This window comes from Sturnus vulgaris, chromosome 1, assembly GCF_052056855.1.
Source record: "Sturnus vulgaris isolate bStuVul1 chromosome 1, bStuVul1.hap1, whole genome shotgun sequence".
Lineage (NCBI taxonomy): Eukaryota > Metazoa > Chordata > Aves > Passeriformes > Sturnidae > Sturnus > Sturnus vulgaris.
In genome coordinates, this window is record NC_142243.1 from 45,377,628 (window position 1) to 45,400,810 (window position 23,183).

General features: G+C 38.7%; 1 protein-coding gene across 6 annotated transcripts in view; it reads left to right on the forward strand.

The window, feature by feature from the left end:
* MYRIP (myosin VIIA and Rab interacting protein) overlaps positions 1–23,183 on the forward strand; it is a 205,941-nt gene that overhangs the window by 89,636 nt on the left and 93,122 nt on the right. For all 6 annotated transcript variants that reach the window (XM_088165401.1, XM_014878375.2, XM_014878377.2 and 3 more), the window contains exon 3: positions 4,990–5,211. In XM_088165401.1, the coding sequence (XP_088021527.1) occupies positions 4,990–5,211 (222 nt within the window). The remainder of the gene's footprint in view (positions 1–4,989; positions 5,212–23,183) is intronic.

Genomic DNA, 23,183 nt, shown 5'->3' on the forward strand with positions numbered 1-23,183 from the left:
TGGCTTATTCTATGAAATAGGTGTAATTTGAATTAACAGGACAGGAAACAGAAGAAACAGAAACCCTCGTCTGTAGTACTGAAGGAGAAAGTTTCTACCTATCTTTGATAACTTGTAAAAGCACTACTCCTCCGTTCATCAGGAGGGAGTGAGGTGAATATGGGAACATTGTCCTTCCTTTTTCCTCTTTGCCTATGCAGGCAACTGGAATAGATTTAGCCTCTACTCTACTGTGGAGGATAAAAGGTGCTGAAGCAGCAGGAAAAATTGTATTTATCCATCACTTAAGACACCAACAGAGCAAATGGGAACCAGTCCAGCTGGACTTCGCATTTAAACTGCCAGGTTTAAACTCCTGAAATGGAAAGAGGTGTGAGACAGGAGTGAGATGGTGCAGCCCAATAACTGGGCAGAGAGAAGCCTTTAGAGAAGAGCACAGAGCTGCGTTTTGGGGAGCCTGACAGACTTACTTATACAGACTCTGTCTTGGAGCTCAGGCCAGCTGTCAGGTTCACCAGGAACTGTTCTCTTTGTTATATTAAAAACAGGGGATTTTTTTGGCTTTGTGTTGTAATACAATTGCCTGTTTTATGGACTCTTTTCCATTGCTGCATCCAGAGGTTTAGAGTTCAATCACTCCAAACTCACATATTTAGTAATGAGTTTTTTAACCGGTTTCTTAAACTTATCATAGGCTTATTTCCAGGGTTTTTTTAAACTTCACAGTGTTGTCTTATTCTGACAAGTTGTCAGCGTGTACATTACTGTTGGCTTTGCAGTTTGAGATGTAAGCTCCACCTGGCCCACCCTTTGAGTATTTATTCACAGTAATACCTCTTGTGGGAAGCATACAAAAAAAAAGAGTAACTTTTAGAAATGCTTTGCTCAAAAAAGCTTGTATTTCTGTGTTCAGGAGGTGCAATATACCCATTGTTTTAAAGAAATTTATTAGAGGAGAAGGCACTATTTAGGCAAGCATTGAAAAATTATGTTTAAACCTGCCAGACACTAAGAAGAAATAAACCATACCAATGGAAGCTATTTAATTTATGTTATAAAAAGTCCCAAAAACATAGAGAGTGGTGAGGGGAAGACATCTCTTCACCCTCAGACTATAATAGAAAAACCTGCATCCAAAACAGTGTGATGGAAAGTGTTCCTATTCTGTTTGTGTGAATTACATACCAGGAGTCTATCACCCAAAACATTGACTGAACTTATTTACATATTTTCTTATGCAAACTGTGTAAATTCATTGATAAAAGCTTCTAGAAAACCCTTATAGGCATCTGCGTATTTTTGAACTTATTTGGAACTTGGAACTCATAAAATGTTCTTTGACAGAATTGGTTTTGGCGATAGACATGTTGGATATCTATTGAGTATTCTTTGCTTCTTTTGTACTTGTAAGCAATCGGTAAAATGCAACCACTCGAGAAAGAAAATGAAACCCAGTCTGAGATTCATTCACACAACAGGAGTTCTTTTCTCCACAGGTGCTTATTACTATGTTACACATAATCATAATAGCTGCGCCCCATCAGCTGTGACTTCTGAATAAATTCTGTCATTTGTTGCTCCCACTGTTCTGTGCTTACCCCAACAAGCACATTTTTACGGGGTTGTATTTCATTGCTTTTTTTATTTACACACATATTCTGTGTATACATCTCTGAATACATTACATTCCCTCCTTGGGGAAGTAAGCACACATGAGTGCACATTCAGAGAGGGAGAGGCATTCTCCTTTATTCTCTGTCCCATTCCCCTCAGGTTTTTTTGTGGGAAATAGTGTTGCATGAGGAAGAAGGGGCAATGTTTGCAATGATTGGGTGGTTCGACCTTCTTTTTAGGAATAGTTCCTGCACCAGTGGCTGTTGTCTTTCTGGAAGTGAGTTTCACTTCATGAGACAATCAGCTGTTGGCTGCTGCCCTTTCCTTAGAACATTCTTACAATCTTCTTGCACCAAGTGATTTGAACGTCCTGAATGTAAAGCCTGAGATTTTCAAATTTGGGAAGCCTTGAGGTTCAGCTTGTACCTCTTGAATTTCAGTGTATCAATATTGATGACCACATTAATCATCCCACTCAAGGTGATCATCCAGCTAGAGTTACATCTAAGTAGGTTTTCTCGGTATTGCTGAGAGCAAACCAGTGCCTACTTTTCACTTCAGCTAATTTTCTTCAAACCAGGCAGGTTGAATTGCCCACCAGTTATGCAGCACTTTGTTTTCATATGAAAACCACGTTTTGCTTCCAAAGAAAGAGTGGAGAGAGGAGCCTTTTGGCCTCAAATGACAAGTCCAGTTGACAATCCCTTTTGCCATTTGGCTCCTTATAGAATAGCCTTTGGCAGGCAGTGTGCGAGAACCTTAATTTGTTATAGCTGTCAGAGAGATGTGCATTGCTTTCTTTTCTGTTCTGCCTGGTTTCCTGTGGAAATGAGTTTTTTTTCTGTCATGCTCCCTCTCTGACAGGCTGTCCAACCCTATCCTATTTACTTTTTAATCCATTGGCCAATTTTAGTCCTATTTAGCACTGAGACAGATGTCTTAATGATATTGAGTTCTACCACTGTAATGAATACTGGCAGCCAGATAGAGGAGAGAGATGTAATTAATGCCTGTTCTGATGAAAAGATTTCAGTGTGTGCTCAGCTTTTTCTAGGTATGAGGCTTTATTAGCTCTCTTGTGAACAAAACGTCCTGGTTTTATATTGTAAGCATTATTGTAGCACTTTAATTGGTGGCTTTGGCTCTGTGGTTTATCTTGCTATCATGCATCAGAGCCCTAATGAGGGTTCAAAATGCCACTGAGCATGACAATGTTAACTGTGTGGGCTGATACTACCAAGCATCAGCATTACTGATTCTGGGAGATAGTCGAACTCAATAAGGACAAAAATCTCTTCTTTCATCACTCCCCCGACCCTGATTCCTTATCTGTTTGTTTTATGGGAAGGCCAGCATCTGCTTCCTGGGATCTCTATCCTGAAGCAAAGACTGCAGTATCCTGGGCTGCCAAACACTTTCCATGCCAGAAATCCTCCTTGAATCATACAGCCCTCACTTTCACCAGCTTTTGTCCTGGGACTTGGGGTTCCTGCCTGACTTTCTGTGCAGAAATAGTGCTGTGTCTTTCCCCATTGCTGCAGAGCAGCATGCCTGCTGTGGGTGGAGGAGTGATGTGAAGACAGTTCACTTCCTCTCTTGTTCCACTAGAAAGATTGTCCACTGTAAGACTGTAGTACCGTGGTAGGAGGGAGTAATGGAGAATAACACAAACTAGTCTAGCCATCCCATTGAATCTCTGGAATAGTTCCATCAGTTTACCCGAGGAAGACAGTTTGACTTGTGCAATTCAGACATTCCCTCTCTTACATTGTAATCACTTACCTTTTCCATCTTGCACATTTTGTAAAAATATGGGAGGATAAGCATGTTTTGCCGCCTGGACAGAAAAAAAAAAGATAATTTACTTAAAAGTGCAAAGAGAATCTGTTTAAGCACCTAGTCAAACCCTTGTACAGGGTGTGAGTATCAGAAACACACGTTGTTTTCAAATTTAAAATTTATTAAAAGGCATGTATTGGGATTAGGAGTAAATATATTGTACGTACAAGTTCAAAAATTATATGGTTTAGATCACTGCCTCATTTGTCTTTTAGATTTAGTGTTTAGAATTTACCTGTCAGATTTTAATAAAACAGGCTGGTTTTATTTTGAGTTACGAATCTGAGGCAGAAGTGGCAAATAAGGTGATATATAGCCCAGTAATGTGATTCTTTTTAAAATTCCAGGATTGGGTCACAATGATGTTCATAGATGATCCTGGCTTAGTTCCTGAATAAGTATGCAATAAATGTATTCTTTTTTTCCTGTAGCAACATGTTTAAACATTAATTTAAGAATAAGTCAGCATGTCATGAATAACTATTCTTGCAGCTTAGTCTATTTTGTGGTACCTCTAAATTTTGTTTAGACTTTTGTGTTACTCTGGTCTTATAAGTGGTTTTTATCAGCAATTGGAAATAATAAGGTACTTACTACTAATTCTGAGAAATAGAGAGAATGAATATAAGTATGTGCACGCTGTGTTAAAAGCTTTTCTTTTACTTGTTTTTCATTGATTCTTATTTTTTCTTCTCATAGCGTATGTCCATGTAGTTGTACATGTCAGAAAATGTGTGATGAGTTTGCAGACTTGTTTGCCTTCACAACTCTTCTTTCTGCATGCTTTTTTATTACTCCTACCATGGAATATATTGCCTAATTTATAAACATCAAAAGCACTGCAAAATGGGAGATAGCAATTTACTTAATACCATGCACACACAGTTTATTTCAGATTTTTTTAAATAAATGAGCTCTTCTTCTGGAATACAGGAAACTTTATGCAGTGTGCCTGCAAACACTTTCACAGTTAGCAGTCGTCTTAATATTGGTCCTAACTAGTAGAGCACCCAAATCTCTCTGAAATGAAGGATATCATTAATGTTGCTTGACTAATTGGAGCTATTAAGAATGATATATGACTCTATGGGTCAGAACAAAACAAACTTTTTTTTCAAAACTATTGGTCAGAAGGATTTTTTTGTTACTGTTTGTCAAGCTTTTTGACTTCCATGAACTGATTTTTGATTTGTAAAGGGTTCTGAGAGCAGCCCTGAAGTTTAACATGGCTTCTATGGCTTGGCACAGCTGGAGTGCCTGGAGCAGCCACCTGGCTTTCCTTAGGGTTGTCTCTTGAGCTGAGTAAATTTTCCTCTGGTTTGTGACTCAGGGAGAGTTTAAGTGGGTTGGCCATGGGTGGCGTAAGGGAACGTAGGAATTTTTGCTTTCCAATTTTAAATTTAGAATTTGCATTTCTCATATTCATTTCACATCTGCAAAAATTATTTGAAGAGTATAACATGAATATGTGGAAAGAGGATAAATATTTCTGATTGAAATTTTGTTTGTTTTTTGTTCTTTTCCTTTTCATTCCAGTGAAATGAAGCAGAAGTTGGATGAAGAGGGTAACAAGTGCAGCATCCTTTCCAAGCAGCAGAAGTTCAATGAGCACTGCTGCATTCGCTGCTGCTCCCCTTTCACATTTCTTATCAACAGCAAGCGACAGTGCCAAGACTGCAAGTACAACATCTGCAAGAGCTGCAGCACTTACCAAAAGAAGGAGAAGGCTTGGATTTGCAGTGTCTGTCAGCAAGCAAGGTAAAGGCCTATTGTTCAGCAACTTATGCAAAATAGCTGTGGCCTGACCTGAGCTTTTCCTTGCATTTTTCAGGAGTTAACTCTGGTGGGATAGGACGTGAAGTACCTGTTTATGTAGAGGTTGATTTATTCCTGACACGCCTGGTTTTAGTAGAGGTCAATTTGTTCTGAGAGTGTTTAGTTACCTATTGCATTTTCCAGGCTTGTTTAGCTGGACTGATGTATCAGCAAGCAGTAACTGGGCATAGCTTGTGCAGGACTGAGATGTCCTGAAACACCTGGATTACAAATGGAACCTGAGCACAGATGGTGGTAAGGCAGTTAATAGTATGGCAGCTAATCCCACTGATAGGTCAGGAATGGAAGGAAGAATATTTGTGAATAGATCATCCAGCTGTGACTGTTTTACAGTGCTTTTCTAAATGCCAGCTTATTGGTGGGGATGCCTTGAGCTTACCTTGGCAAGTACCCGAAGAAAATAGTGGTGCAACCTGTTATAATTCATATCATCTGCTAATAATATGCTGCTGGGCTTCTATTTGCAGAGGGTATCAGGGATTTACTATCTCATCCTTCTGAGGGTAGCAGAGCCCCAACATTTCAAGATAGTACCAGAAAAACAAAGCAAGACACTTAACAGTAGCAGAGAGGCCATTCCTTAGATGGTGACTGTGATAGTCCTTGTCTCCAAATTCCAAAAGCAGCTGTAGCTATGGTGACATAGTCCTGACTGACACCCTGTAACTCAGACAAGAAGGGTGAATGAAGTAACTCAGTTCCTTATGGTTTAGTTTTGACCACTGATGACTAAAGCAGCTGAGCATATGTGGCAAAGATGGCTGTTTATTCTTCATCTTTCTCTTTAGTGGAGAATGCAGGATGAGGACAAGAGACAAGTCCTTTTGCAATGCTTTATGATACTCCTGTGCTCACCAAAGCCATACCTTCCCTCTTGTTTCCCATTAACACACACTTGAAATCACAGAATAACTAGGTTGGAAGAGACCTTCAAGATCATCGAGTCCAACCCATGCCCTAACACCTCAACTAGACCATGACACCAAGTGCAATATCCAGTCTTTTTTTAAATACATCCAGGGATGGTGACTCCACCACCTCCCCAGGTAGACAATTCCAGTACTTTATTATTCTTTCTGTAAAAACTTTTTTCTAAAATCCAGCCTATATCTCCATTGGTGCAGCCTGAGACTGTGTCCTCTTGTTCTGTCAGTTGCTGCCTGGAGAAAGAGACCAACTCCCACCTGACTACAAACACCTTTCAGGAAGTTGTAGGGAGTGATAAAGTCACCTCTGAGTCTCCTTTTCTCCAGGCTAAACACCCCCAGGTCCCTCAGCCGTTCCTCACAGGGCTTGTGTTCCAAGCCCCTCACCAGCCTCGTTGCCTCCTCTGGATGCACTCAAGTGTCCCAAGATCCTTCCTAAACTGAGGGGCCCAGAACTGGACACAGCACTCAAGGTGCGACTTCACCAATGCCAAGCACTGGGGGAGAATGACCTCTCTGCTGGCCACACTATTCCTGATACAGGCCAGGATGCCATAAGCTTTCCTACAGGATCTGTGAATTAAGTGTGTGCCCTTTGACACAGGTCCTTAAAATCATAGGGATCCCAGATAGACAATGCCAATTTCCAGTCGTCAGTCTTTTAAGGCAAAAGATGGTTGTGTTCTTTGGGGCATCTGACCCTTCTTTGTTTTTCATCCTGGAAAACCTACAGAAACCCCCTTTTCCCTGGTGAGCAAGCAGATGAATGACAGGAACGCAGAGAGCTGTGGAGCCACTGCTTGTTTCTGCCTTAGTCATTCAACCATTTCATATTACACCTCTCTCTTCCATTTATCCTGTGTTCACCCATATGGGCAGCAGCACAGCAGCTAGGTTTGTGGATGATGATGAACTGCACTTAAAATACATTTTGCTGACTCCACAGAAAATGTCTCAGAAGAATTTAATTTCAGAAGAAAAATCTATAGCTATATTATAAAAATGCTATTTCTGACCCTTGATGTCAGGGCTTTGCCCACAGTCCTGTGCAGCCCACAGAGTCACCCACCTGTAACTCAGTTACAAACATTTTCTTTATTTATGAGACCTGAGACACAGTTAGAGTTATTTTTCAGTGACTAAATTAACTAGTACTACTGCTAATCATTTTGTATTTCAGTTTATTGGACTGTGCTACTTACAAATCCCTGTAGGTAGATCAGGGACTAGTATTCCTCAGAGACTGCTGATGTATTTTGATTTGGGGGGGAGTGGGGCTTTTTTTTGTGGGTGCGGGGGAGTGGTATAACTTTTTGGGGTTTAACTCTTGGTCAGGCTTTCTTCCAGGGAAAAGCACAACAGCCAGTTTTGAGTTCCTGTCACCTTCTCAGTGAGTTATTCCTCAGGTGGATTGTGTTCTCCTGCCTCTCCCCAGCTCCTCTGCTTCTATCTTTTATTTTTAGGTTTGATAAGACAGCACAGGTAGTGGAGGTGGTTCTTGGTTCAGCTGTTATTTGCCTGCACATCTTACTGCATAATAGAAAGTGAGTTCTAGTGGGCTAGAAATATCTGAAGACCGTATTCTACACTCAAGAAAAGCTGACGTGTTGCGTTAGTCTTTCAAGGCTTGACTTCAGTGGAGATATCTGTTCTGTTAATTTTCATCTTCCAAGGCAGACATCTACATTAGCACTGAGCAGAGAGCAAAAATTCAAGTCAGCATTTGAAACGTAGAACATTTGTAGAAAAATGGTCAAAAAAGTTAGGCTCTGCTTCTTCCAAAACCAGAAAACTCATCAATAAGCCTGTGAAAACTTTGGTGTTTGAGTTCCTTTAAAGCACATCTCCTGTTGCCATGCATCTTTTAAAAGTTAGAAATTGGGCTTGGTATGGAATCTCAGGCTCATAAATGTCTTTACAGCAATGCCTGAAATAATCTTGTAAAGAACAGGGGAACCTCCCTTCAATTTCCCAATTTCCCAGATTTAGCACACGTTCTGCATATGCTTTTTGATTTAGCTTGGTCTCTAAATACTATTAATAATGTTCTTGGGGATTTCACCTCTCAGGTGTATCTTCTAAGTCTGTAAGTATTCTTTGATAAAATTACATAATACTAATTTCAAGTTTTTGATTCCTGTGTAGTGCAGTTCCTATTCTTCCAAAGCCTTGTACAATGTCTCCTTATTAGACATCTGCCAGACAATGTATTTAGACAGCTTGCTGAGGTCTGTACTTTTAAACTCCTCTTGGCTAAGTAGATTCCAGGCACAGTTTCTTTGCCCTCTGGATTAATGCTTTTGATGCCAGAGACAGAGGTTCTTTGCTCATTTAGTACAAATAAGGCATGCTTTCCATGTGTCTGAGACCACTTTTCCATTATCCAAGGAGTTGTATCCCAGAGCACCCTGCTTGTGATACTCCGCTTTCCAGTCTAACACTTGTACTAATAAAAGTAATTTAAAGAGAAAAAAAAACCACCACCAACAAAACCCAAACAAAAACAAAACAACAAAAAAACCCCAACCAAACAAAAAAACCCCAAAAAACATAATCCATGAAATTTCATATTTTTGCAGATTTTCTAAACTAATCACATTTTACTTCTGGACTGATTAGTGTGAGTAGAGTCCAATCAAAAAAAAGGTGTACAAACATCTGGCTGTCCACCTCAGCTTTTCATGACTATCATGCATGAATTCTCCTGCATTCTTGGTTCATTCCTTCTGGTCTCACCATCTGTATGTTAAAAGATTTCTGTCTGTGGTGAGTGGGAGCATGGGCACCTAATCTTTTCATGCCTTCACATCCATCTCTCCTGTGATTTTCCCACTTGTTCTCAAAACCCTTGCTCAGGTGGTGAGAGTCCATCACTTAGTTCACTCCTGCTTTGCTTTATGGAGCCAGGCCATGGGTGAGAGGGTCTGCAGGAAGTCATTATTCTAGTTTATAACAGCTGCTTTGTTGGTGGTGGCCCTTTGCTAGTAACAGTGATTAAGAGACAGAGACCCAGTCACTGGTCCTTTTCTCCTTTATATCATTAACTAGTGAAAAGCAGAGTCATGCTGCACATACTCAGGCTTCCAGCAGTCAACGTAGTGTTTTGGGTAGCTCAGAGTGGGTCTCAAAAAGTGTCACACTGGTTGAATGTTTAAGAGAAGTGTTCTTTTCTTTTCTTTTTAAACTTTGGTTTTCATACACACAATTTAATTGCTGCTTTTAAAAAGAAGAAAGCAAAGGTATATCAATTAGCTTCATAAACTCTTCTGTCCAGAGTTATTGCTGAATGTTCCTTACATTTTATTTTTATATTTTTGGGGGTGCCTTGTTGAGTATAACTAGACTGTGACAAATCAGTAGCAAATGTAATTGTCTTACTGGAACTTGAAAATTAGTTAGACTAATTAGATATGCATTAGGGTTTTTTAATGCACATCAAAGAGAGATTTGAGAAAATGCATTAAGGTCTCGTCTACCTGCAGTACCCAGTACATTTTTTCTGCAACTGGCATGTATTGGAATTAACATTCATGTAAAAATGGAGCAATGCTTCTGATAAAATGAAAATTGCAGCAGAAAATAAAAGTAGACCCACTTGGCAGGCAGAACGCTCTTCAAATAGGAAGGAGCTTTGCCAGCCTCAGGAACAGTCCTAAATAAAACCTTTATAATTCACATGGTTTTGTTTGGAGGTCTCTGTGAAACAATGAAATGCGTTTTAATGCCAGCAGAACAAAGCATGTATTTGTGGGAACATGATAAAGTTGAAGTTAGCCTGCCAAAAGGATACATCTCTTCTGCTTGGCTGATGCAAGTTTTGGTTTAAAACTCCTTACATCTCTACAGGGAAAAAGAGGGGGAAAGCACCAAAATTTGGCAAAACCTTGGTATGGTACTTGAGGAAAAGTAATACTTCTGGTTAAAACTGAACTTTGTGTTTGTTTGTCTGTAACAAAGACAGTTTCAGGACTTAGTTGTGGAAAACTAATGAAGATATAATGCTGCTTAGCAATTTTGTTTTCTTTCAAGCAGGCTCAACCATCTGGTAAAAGGAAGCTGAAATGTATTTTAGGTAGTCTGCCTCAGCCATAGCTTGGAGCTTTGTGTGTAGTTTTGTGACAGTTTCTATTTCTGCTCTTTGAGGTCCCTGTCTGACTTTAGTGAGAACTTCTACAGAACTTGGAAGCTGTGACATTGTCAAGTAAATGCCAAGAAATGTGTTTTTGCTTCCAAGATCATAGAATTGTATAGGAACGTTCACTTGCTCTGTGGCATAGCCCAGAAGATAAAATCTTATTTTTACTATGTGCTTGTTGTCTTTGTTTGACCCATAAGGTCTTGTTCTGCTTTTTCAAAGTCCTCTGAATGATCCCATTCACATTGAACTTAAGGCATTTACTAATTTTAAATAAATTGCTGTGAAAATTATTTTTCTCAGCTGTATATACTTGTAGAAATTGATGCAATTCCTTCCAAAAATGCATGCTGCTGTATTCAAATTTCTTTCCTTCCTCCTTGCTCTTCCACTATCTCTCTGTTTTGTATCCTGTAGCTTGACCTCCTTGTCCTTACCATGCTTTAGCATCACAGTGGATCATAGACACCATATCCTTTTGCTCATTGTACCTATGAAGAGCAAGGACAAGAGCTTTGATTTTGCACAGGAGCCAAGAACAGTCTTTGGTTTATTCAGTTGTTCCCTTACTGGAGGAGGAGAGAGAGAAATGTGCAAACTGGTTGCTTTGACAGGTTGATCTTTGCTGGGTTTTTTGCTATACTGATCTGTCTTAATTATTTTGAAGTATGCACTGTGAAGAATTTCATTTCTGCTAGACAGAATAAACTGAACTTGCATAACATACAGCAGACTGCAATGCTGCACTTAGCTTTAAGAAAAGTATCTGAAAATGGGATTGAAGAGGAGAGTAGGAAAAATAGGTCCATTAAAACAGCTAAATACAAGTGCTGATTAGGCGATCTTTTCTAGCTTTTAGTAGCCTTGGAAGTGAACGTGTGCTTGAGTGCCTGGAGTGTTTTAGAAATCAGTGTTTTAGAAACTCTGGATTCCAGTTTTAGCTGTCAAGTGACCTTGGGGAAACTTCCATGTGTCAGGTTTCCCCCTGTGCAGAATGGATTTGATCACCCTGAGCTCTTGGAGGTTAGTGGTTAAAAAGTTAAATGCTCTGGTTGTAAAGGGCTAAGTATTGTTAATGTACTGTTATTAGAGGAGTTTTGCTGCAGTCAGCATGGCTAAACCTTTGTAGTTTTCAGTTGCACAGAAATGTAACTGCTTGGATTCTTCTAGGGAATGAATGAGGGTAGAATATCGCAGCTTTATGTTCAATGTTAATATATAAATGCTTGCCTTTGTTTGGTTTCACCTACCTTCAGTAAGTCATGGTAAGAAAGGTTATTAAACATTTTCCCTCTTATTAATAAATATTATAATTTTAATAACTATTTAATATATAATTTTAATAATAAATTTAATAAATTTGTAATAAATAAATAAATAGCAAAAATATTGGGACTGCTAACCCGGGAGGATCTGGATATGAAAGGATGTAACAAAGTTTTTCCACATAATAAGCAGCATACAAATTATAGGTTGGACTTACTTATTCTTTCAGCTTTGCAAAAGCTGAGGGGCTCTCAGTGAGGGTGACAAATTAAAAGCTAATTAAAATTGCACAAGATTCTTTAAATATGGGCGCTTAATGTCACATGGGAACATCATGCCTTACAGAAGCTGAGATGGAAAATATTAAGCATCAAGCACAATTTATGGAAGAACTTCCCTTGCATCAGTTCTGCAACTGGAACTTCATGTGCTGTTCATCATAAAATGTCTGTAAAAAAGCAAAAAGCCATGCTGTGGTCAACACTCTAGAAGTAACTCTAAGCAGAGCAATGTCCTTTCACACAGATTTACCACAGAACATTTTTTTACTATCACTAATGAAGGATTGCTACATGGTTTGATGTGTGTCTGTTTCAGCATTTGGTGAGTCTTCATACTTTCTTCTGTTGTATCTGTGCAACCACCAGTATTTGACAAAGTACAGTTTGCTGTGGTTAGCAAAGGGGTTGTTTTTCTCGGTGAGAAAATTGGAAATCCTCTGTATTTGCAGCCACTGGCAGTGAATGGCAGTAACAAATATGTCTTTTCTCTAGCTAGTGCAGTTTGCAGAATCACCCTCTTAAAACATTCTTGTGTTACCAAAGAAGTTCAAGTGTGAATTTAATTTGTCATTTTATAAAAGACTGACCACATCAATAAATCAGTCACTCCATGTTCTTATTGTTTAGGCCCACCTTTCACATGGAATAGATACTGAAGCATTCACTGCTTATGTGTGTCCAATAAGAATCTGAGATCCTACATTCACATGTTCCATCCTGCTTCTGCAACTTGAGGGAAAAGGAAGGTGGAAAAAGGAATTGCCCTGTGTCTGACACAGATAAGGTTTTCCAAACTTGTGTGCTGAATTGAGTATTTGGGTTTCTTGTACTTTTTTTGTAGTAGCATATCTTTTCTGTATCTAGGTTTTTGAGGAGTCTTCTTTCAGATAAGCACTGCATGAATCTGGCTAGAGAGTTAATTACTCTTCTTATATCTTCCACGCTCAGCTTTCAAAATATGACCCTAGATTTGTGGATCATTAAATAAATGGTAATGGTTACCTGTTACCTGTTCTAGAAGTGTCTTTCATGCACTTTCCTTTCTTACATCACACCTCCATCTTTTGCTAGAGCTGTCCAGGCAAACATCTTGTCCATTTTAGCTCAGGAGCTAACTCAGCTCCTTTATTTATCTTGTTTTCACAAACAGGATCATGTTAACATAGTGGAAAAGCCATTTTTGACCTAAAGCTGTCTTTGAGTTTCCACCTCCATTCATCTCAAGTTGTTTTATTCTTTTTTAAAATTTATTTTTGCAGAAGCAGTTCCAAAAAATGAAGATTGAATTTTGACATAGTGCTTAAATAAAAATTGCCTGAAACACTTTTGCTTGCAGAAGCTGTGAACTCTTTGGAAGTTCCGTTTGATCATAGCAAAAGAAAGCTTTAGTTTTCAGATTAGTATTGGATTTATAGTGCGCTTGGGATTTACTTTGATAAATTGTTTTCATCAGAAAGGTGCTGTAGTAAAAATGAAAATTCTTCACAGAAATTGAAAAATAATGAGGGCCAACATAAAAATAATCATACCAAATATGTCTTCCATTCTCCTCATACTCCCATCCCCCACCAAAATATTTGAAACTTTTGTACATTTCTGGCAATCAGCATTATGTGGTTTTACAGTTTGACTTTTGTCTCTAGATGTTAGAAGCCAACAGGGAGTTGCTAACACTCTTTTGAAGTTTTGTTAATCTCTTTTTTCAAGACTGTTCTATGACAGAGTGGCCAATGCCTTCCTGAATGAATGCACTTGCTTTGGGAAGGAATCTTTGTAAGGTAATGAGGTGGGTGCAGCTGCTGGATCTGTTCTGGATACTGGCTGTTCTGATTCTTTTGATTTGAAATTTAATATGCATAAAGCCTGTTGTTGTAATTCAGCAAGTGATGTCTCGGCAATATGTGGGAGTCAGATGCCCATACTGGTTCATTTTTGTTTCATCCCTGTTTCTGTCCATTGATGTGAAGACTGGAGAGGTGCTTCTCCAGGCCCCAGACTGAAAGAGCCTTCCTTCTCTTTTCATTAAGGCCCCAAGAGATAATTAGTATTAAATGAAAGTCTGTTAATCTAATTAGGAAATACTGTTTCCCATCATCTGTCACACTCTGAGTCTGTATGTGAGATTAATAACATAATGGAGACATCATGGTTCTCATTGTTCTCAATTTGCTGATGGCAGATTTGCTTTGTCTTCATGGTTTTTCCTGGCCATCCATGTAGGGGCTTGTAGAATAGTGCCTGGAGTATGGAAACCTGAATGAATGCTTGTGAGATAGAGGAAACCCATATAAAGAGTGGTAGAAATTGCATCAAGAGTTACAGTTGTAATCTTGTCTCTGATGTGTTTGCAGGATTTTGTAATCTAGGGGGTTTCTTGAGCTCTCTCGGGTAGTTGCAACTCTCAAAAGCACTTTTAAACTCTGGCAAGATAAAAAGTGAATTAATATCTGTTAGCAGCAAGGAGAAAAATTATGATGACTTGTCCCAGTCCTACAAACTCACCATTAGCCAGACCTGTCTGTGGTGGCAGAGCATACTTTCAATCAAACATGCTTTTGGAAATTGTCCCAGAGGGGAAAAGACTATAGAGTGTTGTACTGAGAGGAGTGAATGTAGCTCCAATGTGAGCTACATTTTGAATGACCCTGCCTCCTGTGCTTCAGAAATTCATAGCCATTCATTTTAGGGGGATGGAGTAGCTCTCTTCTATGTTCTAAAAAACCCCGCATTATAACTGGTGCCTTTCAGTCTCTGGCATTGTGACCTATCACAAAATGCCTTCTTGCATTTTGCATCTAGGATCTAAGGGCTATTGGATGTAAGGGAATTTAAGGCGAATATTTTAGAACATATCTGTACCAACTTTGCTCCCTGAAATTCTGCTGACTATAGACCACTCACACAGAAAACACTTAACTAGTGTCTCTGTTAGTCCTGAGTATAGTGTGGCTATAGTGGTTATTTTTCTCATCATGTAAATTATAATCAGAGGTTGAATATTCTTGAGAGACACCAGCTTTCAAAGCAATCTTACATAGGGTTTGTGTAGAGAGGGTTGATTTTGAGACGTGTGAAAGCATACTATGCTGAGTCCATTCTGTGCGGTACATTTAAATACTGTATTTTCTACTCCTAGAATGTTGTGGTTGCTACCAAAGAAGGTGGTTCTGGCAGGAGAAACAGCAACAGAGTGAAAGGAGATTGACAGGAAAAATATAAGGAGGAGGGTGAGGGAAATAGTACAATTGTAGTTTGAAAAATTAGTCATGTAATGTGTCATTGTAATTCACAACTGGCAATTAAACAGCACATATAAGAGGGTAATGTTCAGGATCCTGAACAGCACTTCCAGTATATAATTTGCAAATGGTTTGAGGGATACCTGCCTCCATAAGCTACCACATTCCGGTGCTTAATATAATTAGCACACACAGACTTCGAGCTTTATAGGTAGCTGGCTATGACTTTGCAATATGTTGCATTAATAGACTTAAGAAAAAAAACAAAGAAAAAGGGACAGCTAGCCAGGAAAATTACAGTTTATTCCTCTTCAGGTGTCAGGGTTTTGTGCCAGCTGCTAGGGCTGTAGAGGCTGGGGCTCCAGTGAGCTCCTCTCTGGTGATAAGAGAGGTCCAAGGTGAAACAAAGCAAGTGATTCACAGCAGACACTGCAGGGCTTGCAAAGGCAGAAGGTGAAAGTCTGAGAAAAATACAGAGGTAAATTCAAAACAATGTACGTTGAGCTCTCTGTAGTGATATCACTTTTGTGATTCCTTTTTTTTTCAGTGACAGCTCACTTTTGATAGGATTAATGGATGCCAAATAAGCTTCTCATGTGATCAGCATGGGCTAGCTATGGAAACAGCATATAGGGTAATCTGGATGTGAAAAACATTGAGGAGGGAGTTTCAGGACAGAAACCTTCTTTGATCTCAGGCAGCCAGGGCTTCAGCCTTGCAGGCTTTATTTAAATCGTCTGACTTTTGAAGGGATACAGAGCACTATGCTAAATTAGCATATATGTCACCTCTGGATGGTTTACTCCAAGTTTGGCAGTGTCCTTTCCCACACCTGCCATTGCTCAGATGCACCAATTACTGATATTAGAGCATCAGGTGAGGAAATTACTGCCTCGAAATTCTGAAGGTTGGCTTTCCTTCAGATGATCTCTGTCTAGGGCAGTATGTTAAACTTTGCATGCACCGGGTCCTTTTTGGTGAAATATAATAGATGATGATGATGATAATTCCTTTAAGAGTAGAGCTTCTTGGGAAAGCACCTCCTTTAAATTCAGATCAAATCTCAGGCACAGAACAGCTGATGGGTGCTACCAGAATGTAAATACAGATCAGCACCACTTCTGAACTCTCTTATTTTATAAAACAGTGTCTGGTTTAGCCTTTTCATGGGCTTTGTTAGCTCCTGTCATACAAAGATTCTGCTTCACTCAGTTCACATGCACCACTCTAGATATTAAAGGGCACATTGAAAAGTTGCCATTGCAGCATTGCTTAAGCTGAAAAATGTTGTCAGAATTACTTAGTAAAATAAAAAGTGAATGTATGCCTTCTTGTTGTTGAAGCTAGGCAATGACTTCTGAATTGTGTTGAATCTCATGAGCTGTCTGATATCTACACAACTTTCATTTAGGTTATGAAGGCATCATTGTGGCTTTCAAAATTATTTGGACACTTCCATTTTCCTGGATGGTTGCTGATGTTGATTCTGTGCATTTCAAATGTCTTTGAATGGTTTATGTAGGGCAGAAGAACTTCAAATCAAAACATAACTTGGATGTATATTTAAAGGTAGAAAATTGATATCCAGATTCTGCTGTGGAGGAAGAGTGCTTCCTCCATGTCTCTCTGTGTATTATATTACAGATCTAGATGAGGCCTCGCAGATTTTTTATAGTACATGAAGGGAGGAAGTATTTTTATTACTCTGTAGGTGACAGAATTCAGGTGAGGAAGTAGAAGGCGGACCTGGATTCTGCTTCCTGCTCAGAAGGTGCTCACCATCTGGTATAGACTAGGTCACTCTGGCTTTCTGGTTTTTGCTCCATTATGAGAGAAATGCAATCCCTACCTTGATAAAGCTCATGTGAACTTCATACACACACACACACACACACACACATATATAATTTTTTACTTGTCATATAGACCTAGAGTGTTTAAATAAAAACCATAAATGTGACAGGCTCCATATGGGAAATCAGGGTTTTGGAAGGCTCCAGGCTCTGATAAACTTGCTATGTCTTGAATGATAAACAACAGATATACCATCCACTTAACTAGGTTAGATATTTTAAAACTTTTCTTCATCTGCATCCTCTGTAAGGATCAGTCCAGAGCCTCGTCTCATCTCATCTCAGAAGGAGATTATCTCCAGTCTACTTTTCTCTATCATCTTTATTGTGTCTGTGTGCTGTGCCTTATTTTGGCCAGAGTTTGAAGAAGGGCTTTCCAAGGAAGAAGAGCATGTTATTTTGTTTTACCCACAAGGTAGGTCCATGTTCAGAAAGGCATCAAGATGGGGCAGATTTTGCTGCCCTGTGTGCTGTAGCATGGGAAAACAGTGGAATGGTGGGGACACAGAGCTGGGGTTTCTGCCTTCAGATGAAAAAAACCCCCATACTGTAGACTTCTACAAGTTGGTTCACACTGCAGTGGTGTGTTTTTTCAATGGTCAAGGCAGTGAAATTGAACCTGAGAAACACCTGTGGGAAAAGCAGCCCTTCCTGTCCAAATGATTGTCAAGTGAATATGAAGAGAGCTCACTGGAAAATTCCTTAGTGGAGAACATAGCAGATGGGAAATCTTGATCAGAAAAAAAAACAAAAAACAAAAACATAAAAATAAAGTCTTGCATTTAGCAAAGGGAAACACCTCCTCCATAGTAGCTGTCTTTAGCTATTAGATTTCATGGGTTTAATAATTTTTTTAATAGTGAAGCAAAAATCTAAAAACTGTGCTTCTTCTGGTTATCACATAGAAATTATCATACATTCTAATTAGCAGACTGTTTCAGGCTTGTGTTCAGGGCTGGCTGATTTGGTTGAAATTGGACAGCTGATACAATAAACTCTAAAAATTATCCTATATTGAGATTATTCGCAAGTAGCCCAGTCCATTGTGATGGGATTTCTTAAATCACAGCAAATCCTGTTCATGAAATCAGATATAGGTATACTTATACAAATGGCAGCTCCTCCTATCATTTTTGGGAAGACCAGCAGATGAAGTTTACAAAGATGCACCTGGGAAGCCAGGCCAGGAATGAGAGCTTAATAAAAGTGAGACTTTGGATTCTGTACGTTATTTCTTTTAGCAGGGCTTGTAGATACAGAGTGAGCGAACTTATTTCCTACATGTTTCATCCTGCGTGTTTCAACTAACTTCCATTGTTATAAACATGTATAATAGAAAATCAGCATGTAATAAAACATGATTCTTGCCTTTCATTAGTAAATCTGGATCATTCTGCAGATGTGCTTTGTGTATCGAGGAGAGTGTTACTTAAGCATTACTGATGGAACCTCCCAAATCCTGTTAATTACATTTTGCAAGAAAAATACCCCAGACATTATGTGGTGGGAAGAATTAGCTTAATCAGAGAATATTTTTAACTGGGACGGTGTATTAGCCAGAATTTCCTTAGTAGTGGGCAGTTTCTGTTAAGGCAAGCCAGACAGTATAACTGTATTACCATGCTTTTGTGATGGCTTTCTTGTGTTAAAAATGTCTTTTGCCTTTGGTAGAAAAGATTCTGGCAAATCTAAAGAGATCTGGGGTGGGGAACCAGGTGCTAAGTATCTTTATTGCTGCTCTGTGATGTGACTTTTTCTAATTCTGTCAGAACAGCAACATATTGGTTGTTTGGCTCTTTTCCCTATTTGACATATACGTAATACAAGCAGAAAATCTTTTTTTCCTCACTTCCTGTCACTAGTACACCATCTTCCTAGAGGAGGTAAAATGTTCCTTGGTACCAAAATCCACATACAAATCTTCAGAGCCCCTGAAGGCACAGTGCTGTTTCTGGAACACAAAGGCTCACTCCTTTCAGGCACAGATCTCACAGGTCTGTTCTGCTTTTAATTCTAGCTGAATAATTGTCTCCAGGTGCTTCTACAGATTCATCTCGATCTGAATATTGCCCTCAGAATAAATGCAGCATTTACAGCCTCTGAGAGTCTGCAGAAAGTAAAATGCTTCTACTGTTATCATTACTGTTGAGATTTATTAGACAGCTGCTTTTATGCCTAATAATTAAAAACCTGCAGTGTCACGGGATATTGCTACAGGTCTGAAATAAATTAATTCAAGCTGACATCAAGATTTAAATGAGCTTGGCTTTTTCTTATGACACAGAGCTGTACCATCTCACTTTCTTTTCTTTAACAAATTTCTAACTTAGTCTGGGTTTGCAATAGAATTTTTTTCCCCAAGAGATAATAAGCTCCTTCCGTGAGGTGAGTTGCATAGTTTTCTACTTTTTCAAGAGAATTGAAATTTTTGGTTATTTTCCTCCAGTTACCCCTGTTTTCATAAGTTTACAGTGAAAGATCACAGAATACTTAGTGCCTTTTAACTGGTTTACAAAAAGCCTCTGCAAGATGTCATTTGAGGTTCTGTGTTTCCTTTGATGCCAAGGATTTAGTTCTGTGTAAAAGTACTATGTCTAAACGGCTTTTCTGTGTATTTACAACCTCTTTGGCCTCATTACAAGAAGGACATGACAAATGTTAATTTAGGGTATTTAAAAATCCACATTGGTGCTGTCAGAGGGAGGAAAAACCACCCTGAAACCAAACTTGCCTTTCAGAGTCAGTGTGCATATATCTACTGGGATCATGTGGTCTTGGTTTAGCTTATATAAATAAATATGAACTATAAATAAATATTCACTAACATCATCTGTGAAATTTACTTGATGTTATTATGTCAATGCTGTTTGTGTTTCCATAATTGAAGTCAAAATGAATTAAATATTTGAAGCAGAGCTCCACAAAAGGGGTACTTCACAAGAGGTATCCTTCATATTGCTGCTAAGATTAACAAATACATCTAGGGGGTTGAAGTAAATATTCTGAACATTGTATAAGTATCTTGGTTAATTTGAATTTAATCTAATTTAAAAATAATTTCTCTTCATAATATAGCATAATGACAGCACAGGACAAGCTGTTCAGGCTTTCCATTTCACTGAAATACTGAATCCTTTTGTTATGGATGGGGAATTTCCTCTTACAACATGGTTTTTCTGCCATTCTCTATAATGAAAGTTTCTTTTTCAGCAGGGAATTAAGACATAATGTTTCACAGAAACTCTTAAAATACCTTTGCTGCCTCAAAATAACTTCCTCTATACTCTTCTGTTCAGCAGGACAGTCTTTTAAAACGATCTCTTAAAGGGACTAGATCTCAATACTTTCTGAGGCAGACAGCAGCTTTGAGCTGTCCCTGCTCTGTTCAATATCAACATACTCATCTTGCATTCTCAAATGAACCACAACTTTCGTTGTGCCACAGTACAGTATGACTGGGAATGAAAAATATTCTTAAAAATCTTAAATCTAGGACTGTGAGCCTTATAGGACTGCAGGCTATGCTTGGTACTGCTTTTAGCTGTTTCTGTGATTTTGCCTTGCAGGTACATACATTAATGTAGCTGCATCTATTTGAGATGTAAGTTGACCTTTTAGTTTGGTAGGTTTGAAATACCAGACACACACTTGCAGATTTTTATTGGTTCTTTAACTTAAGTTTGCTTCTACAAACTCTTGACTACAATGCTAAATTGAAATAGGCTTAAAATTTAAACCCAAATGTTGAAATTATAGAAGGGGTAAACAAAGTCTAGATTTTTTGAGACAATTTTGGCAGTTTATTTCCCAGTAAAAATACTAGGAATTCCATCTTGTAAATAATAGGTCAGGTACTGAGAAAACTCAGAGCAAATGAGCAGACAAGTGAATGAATTAAAAGAAAAATATAATGTACTCTGCAGAGAATTTCCTTTTTTTAATGATTCTGTGCTTACATCGGATACCTGCTATTTAAAACTTGAGCCATTTTCCCAGAGACCTTCTATTTGTCATTGGTCTTTGATTATATTTCCTTGGTAATATTTCACTTTTCTGTTTTCCCGTTCTCTAGCTTTTCCTTGAAATAGAAGAGCTGGTTATTATTGAGAAAAGATACAGTTCAAGTCAATCTTAGTGCTCCTGGTTACTTTACCAACTTTGTATTTTATCAGCTAATAGAGTAGATTTACTCTATGCATCGGTGGTGATCTAGTTGTCTTTCTTTGCTCTTAATGTTTCTTAAAAACATTTTTAACATTTTGTTGAATCTTGAGGGCTGCAAAAAGAAAATCACACAATCTAATGCTCTAAGTATCTTGGTGACATAAAGGTTTTAAAGACCATTTTAAGCTGCAATGGTGAGCACATGAGAGATATGTCTTGCAATGATTAAAAAAGAAGGCTGTGAAAGGATAACTCAAACATATGCATTATAAATTCATTTCAGTCTGTGATTTCTCACTGATTTTCCCACAGGACATCTGACTTATTGTGGTCCCACTGCAGAAAAGAAAAAAGGACTATCTAGAGGTTAAAGCCGTTATTTGTTTCAGAAGCTGAGAGTAATGTGGTCAATAAGCCAAAAATTGCCCTGGAGGCACACCTTACATTTCTTTACAGACGTCTTCACAGCTTCTGTAGACCTCTTGCAAAGAAAGGAACAAACTGAAAGAAGTCTTCCTCATGTACTATTTGCCTGAGACCTATATGCATCTTTAGCAATGTCTGCCTGTTTCTGCAAACCTTCCAGGTCTTTGGCACTCGAGGCAAGAGGTGCAGCAGGTGGTTGTTACCCTTTGAGAGGCAGCCTGAGAGTAAAACGAGATACTTTGTCAAGTTTTTTCTTAGAGATCTGTCAACAGCAGATGACTCAGGCTCTGCTCCTGCCTTTGCAAGGATATGTGCTTTAGTGAGCATTTATTTTTATATAGAGTGTGTTGGCAAAGTCACACCATGCTGCAAAGTCTCTCTAAACTTTGCTGTGGTTTCTCAAAATCATATAGTTTTGCCAAGGTTTCTTTTTTTGTTTTTATGGAGTGAAAATGCACAAACTTTCTGCTGTCTTTCAGAAGTTGTCCTCCAACACATGCAAGAGCAAAGCATCTCAAGGAAAAAAATCAGAAGATTAAGGTTTCCATAGATGTGAAAAGTGTAGTTTTAGCCTCATCCTTAGAAATTGCAGAACAACATTGATATTTTTTTCAAAATATTAAATGTAAGGCAAATTCCCAGCACAACACAATTCAAAGAGTTGAAGTTTATCAAAGTAATTAATATCTGATGGAGATGTTAGGTAATCTTAAGAGAGTAACAGTCAATTATAAGCCAGTTTACAATATACTTCAGACCTTACCTGCCCACCTCCTGACAACCTGTAATTAACTAACTTGGTAGGGACACACTTCCTACCACTGATGAGTATTTTCCTTTCTTACTGTGTGTTTTCATTGGTGATGCCAATAAATCTTTTTCTGATCATTGTACCCCTTTTGTGCTTAGAAGCTCATTGCATTACAGGGTATATTTATCTTTCTCTACACTTAAGTAGATGATTTCAGCAAGGGAGCCACCATATAAGGGTGTCACACTGCCTTGGAGCCGTATCGCTTTCTGTTCTAATTCTGCCTGTTTTTGCAATGCATTTTCATTTACTGGAAAAGCATTAACATACCAGCAGGTGCTGGCATACAGCAGAAAGCAAGAGTCTTTTTTCCATTTCAAGCACAGTTTTTTCCTGATTTCCATTCTCATAGTGGGGATCAGGGATTTATTTGGGGTTATAAGATGGGCTCTGTGAGACAATAAAACCTGATCCACTCATTTGGCTGCAGCGTAATTAAAATCTTGGAGTACATTGCTGTAGTGGAGCCATCCTTGTGCTGTGGTTAAGAACATCCATCGAGGCTTTGGTAGATCCGATTGTTTTGCATATTGTTCATAGATTGTTCTGCATATTGCCAGATTTCAGGCTTTTCTGGACAGGAATTATCTCCTCGTTCTTATTTTCTCTGTTTGTCAGGCATGGTAGGGCCTTAATATGGATGGACTTGCTGCAGAAATCATGTGTGATATTGAATAGCAAATTCTTGGACCGTTTTCCTTCAAGAAGGTGGCTTGCTTTCCTCCTCACAGCTTGCTGTGGGAATTTCCTTTAAAGCCTGAAAATCAAGTTATAACCTTCATTAATACAGAAC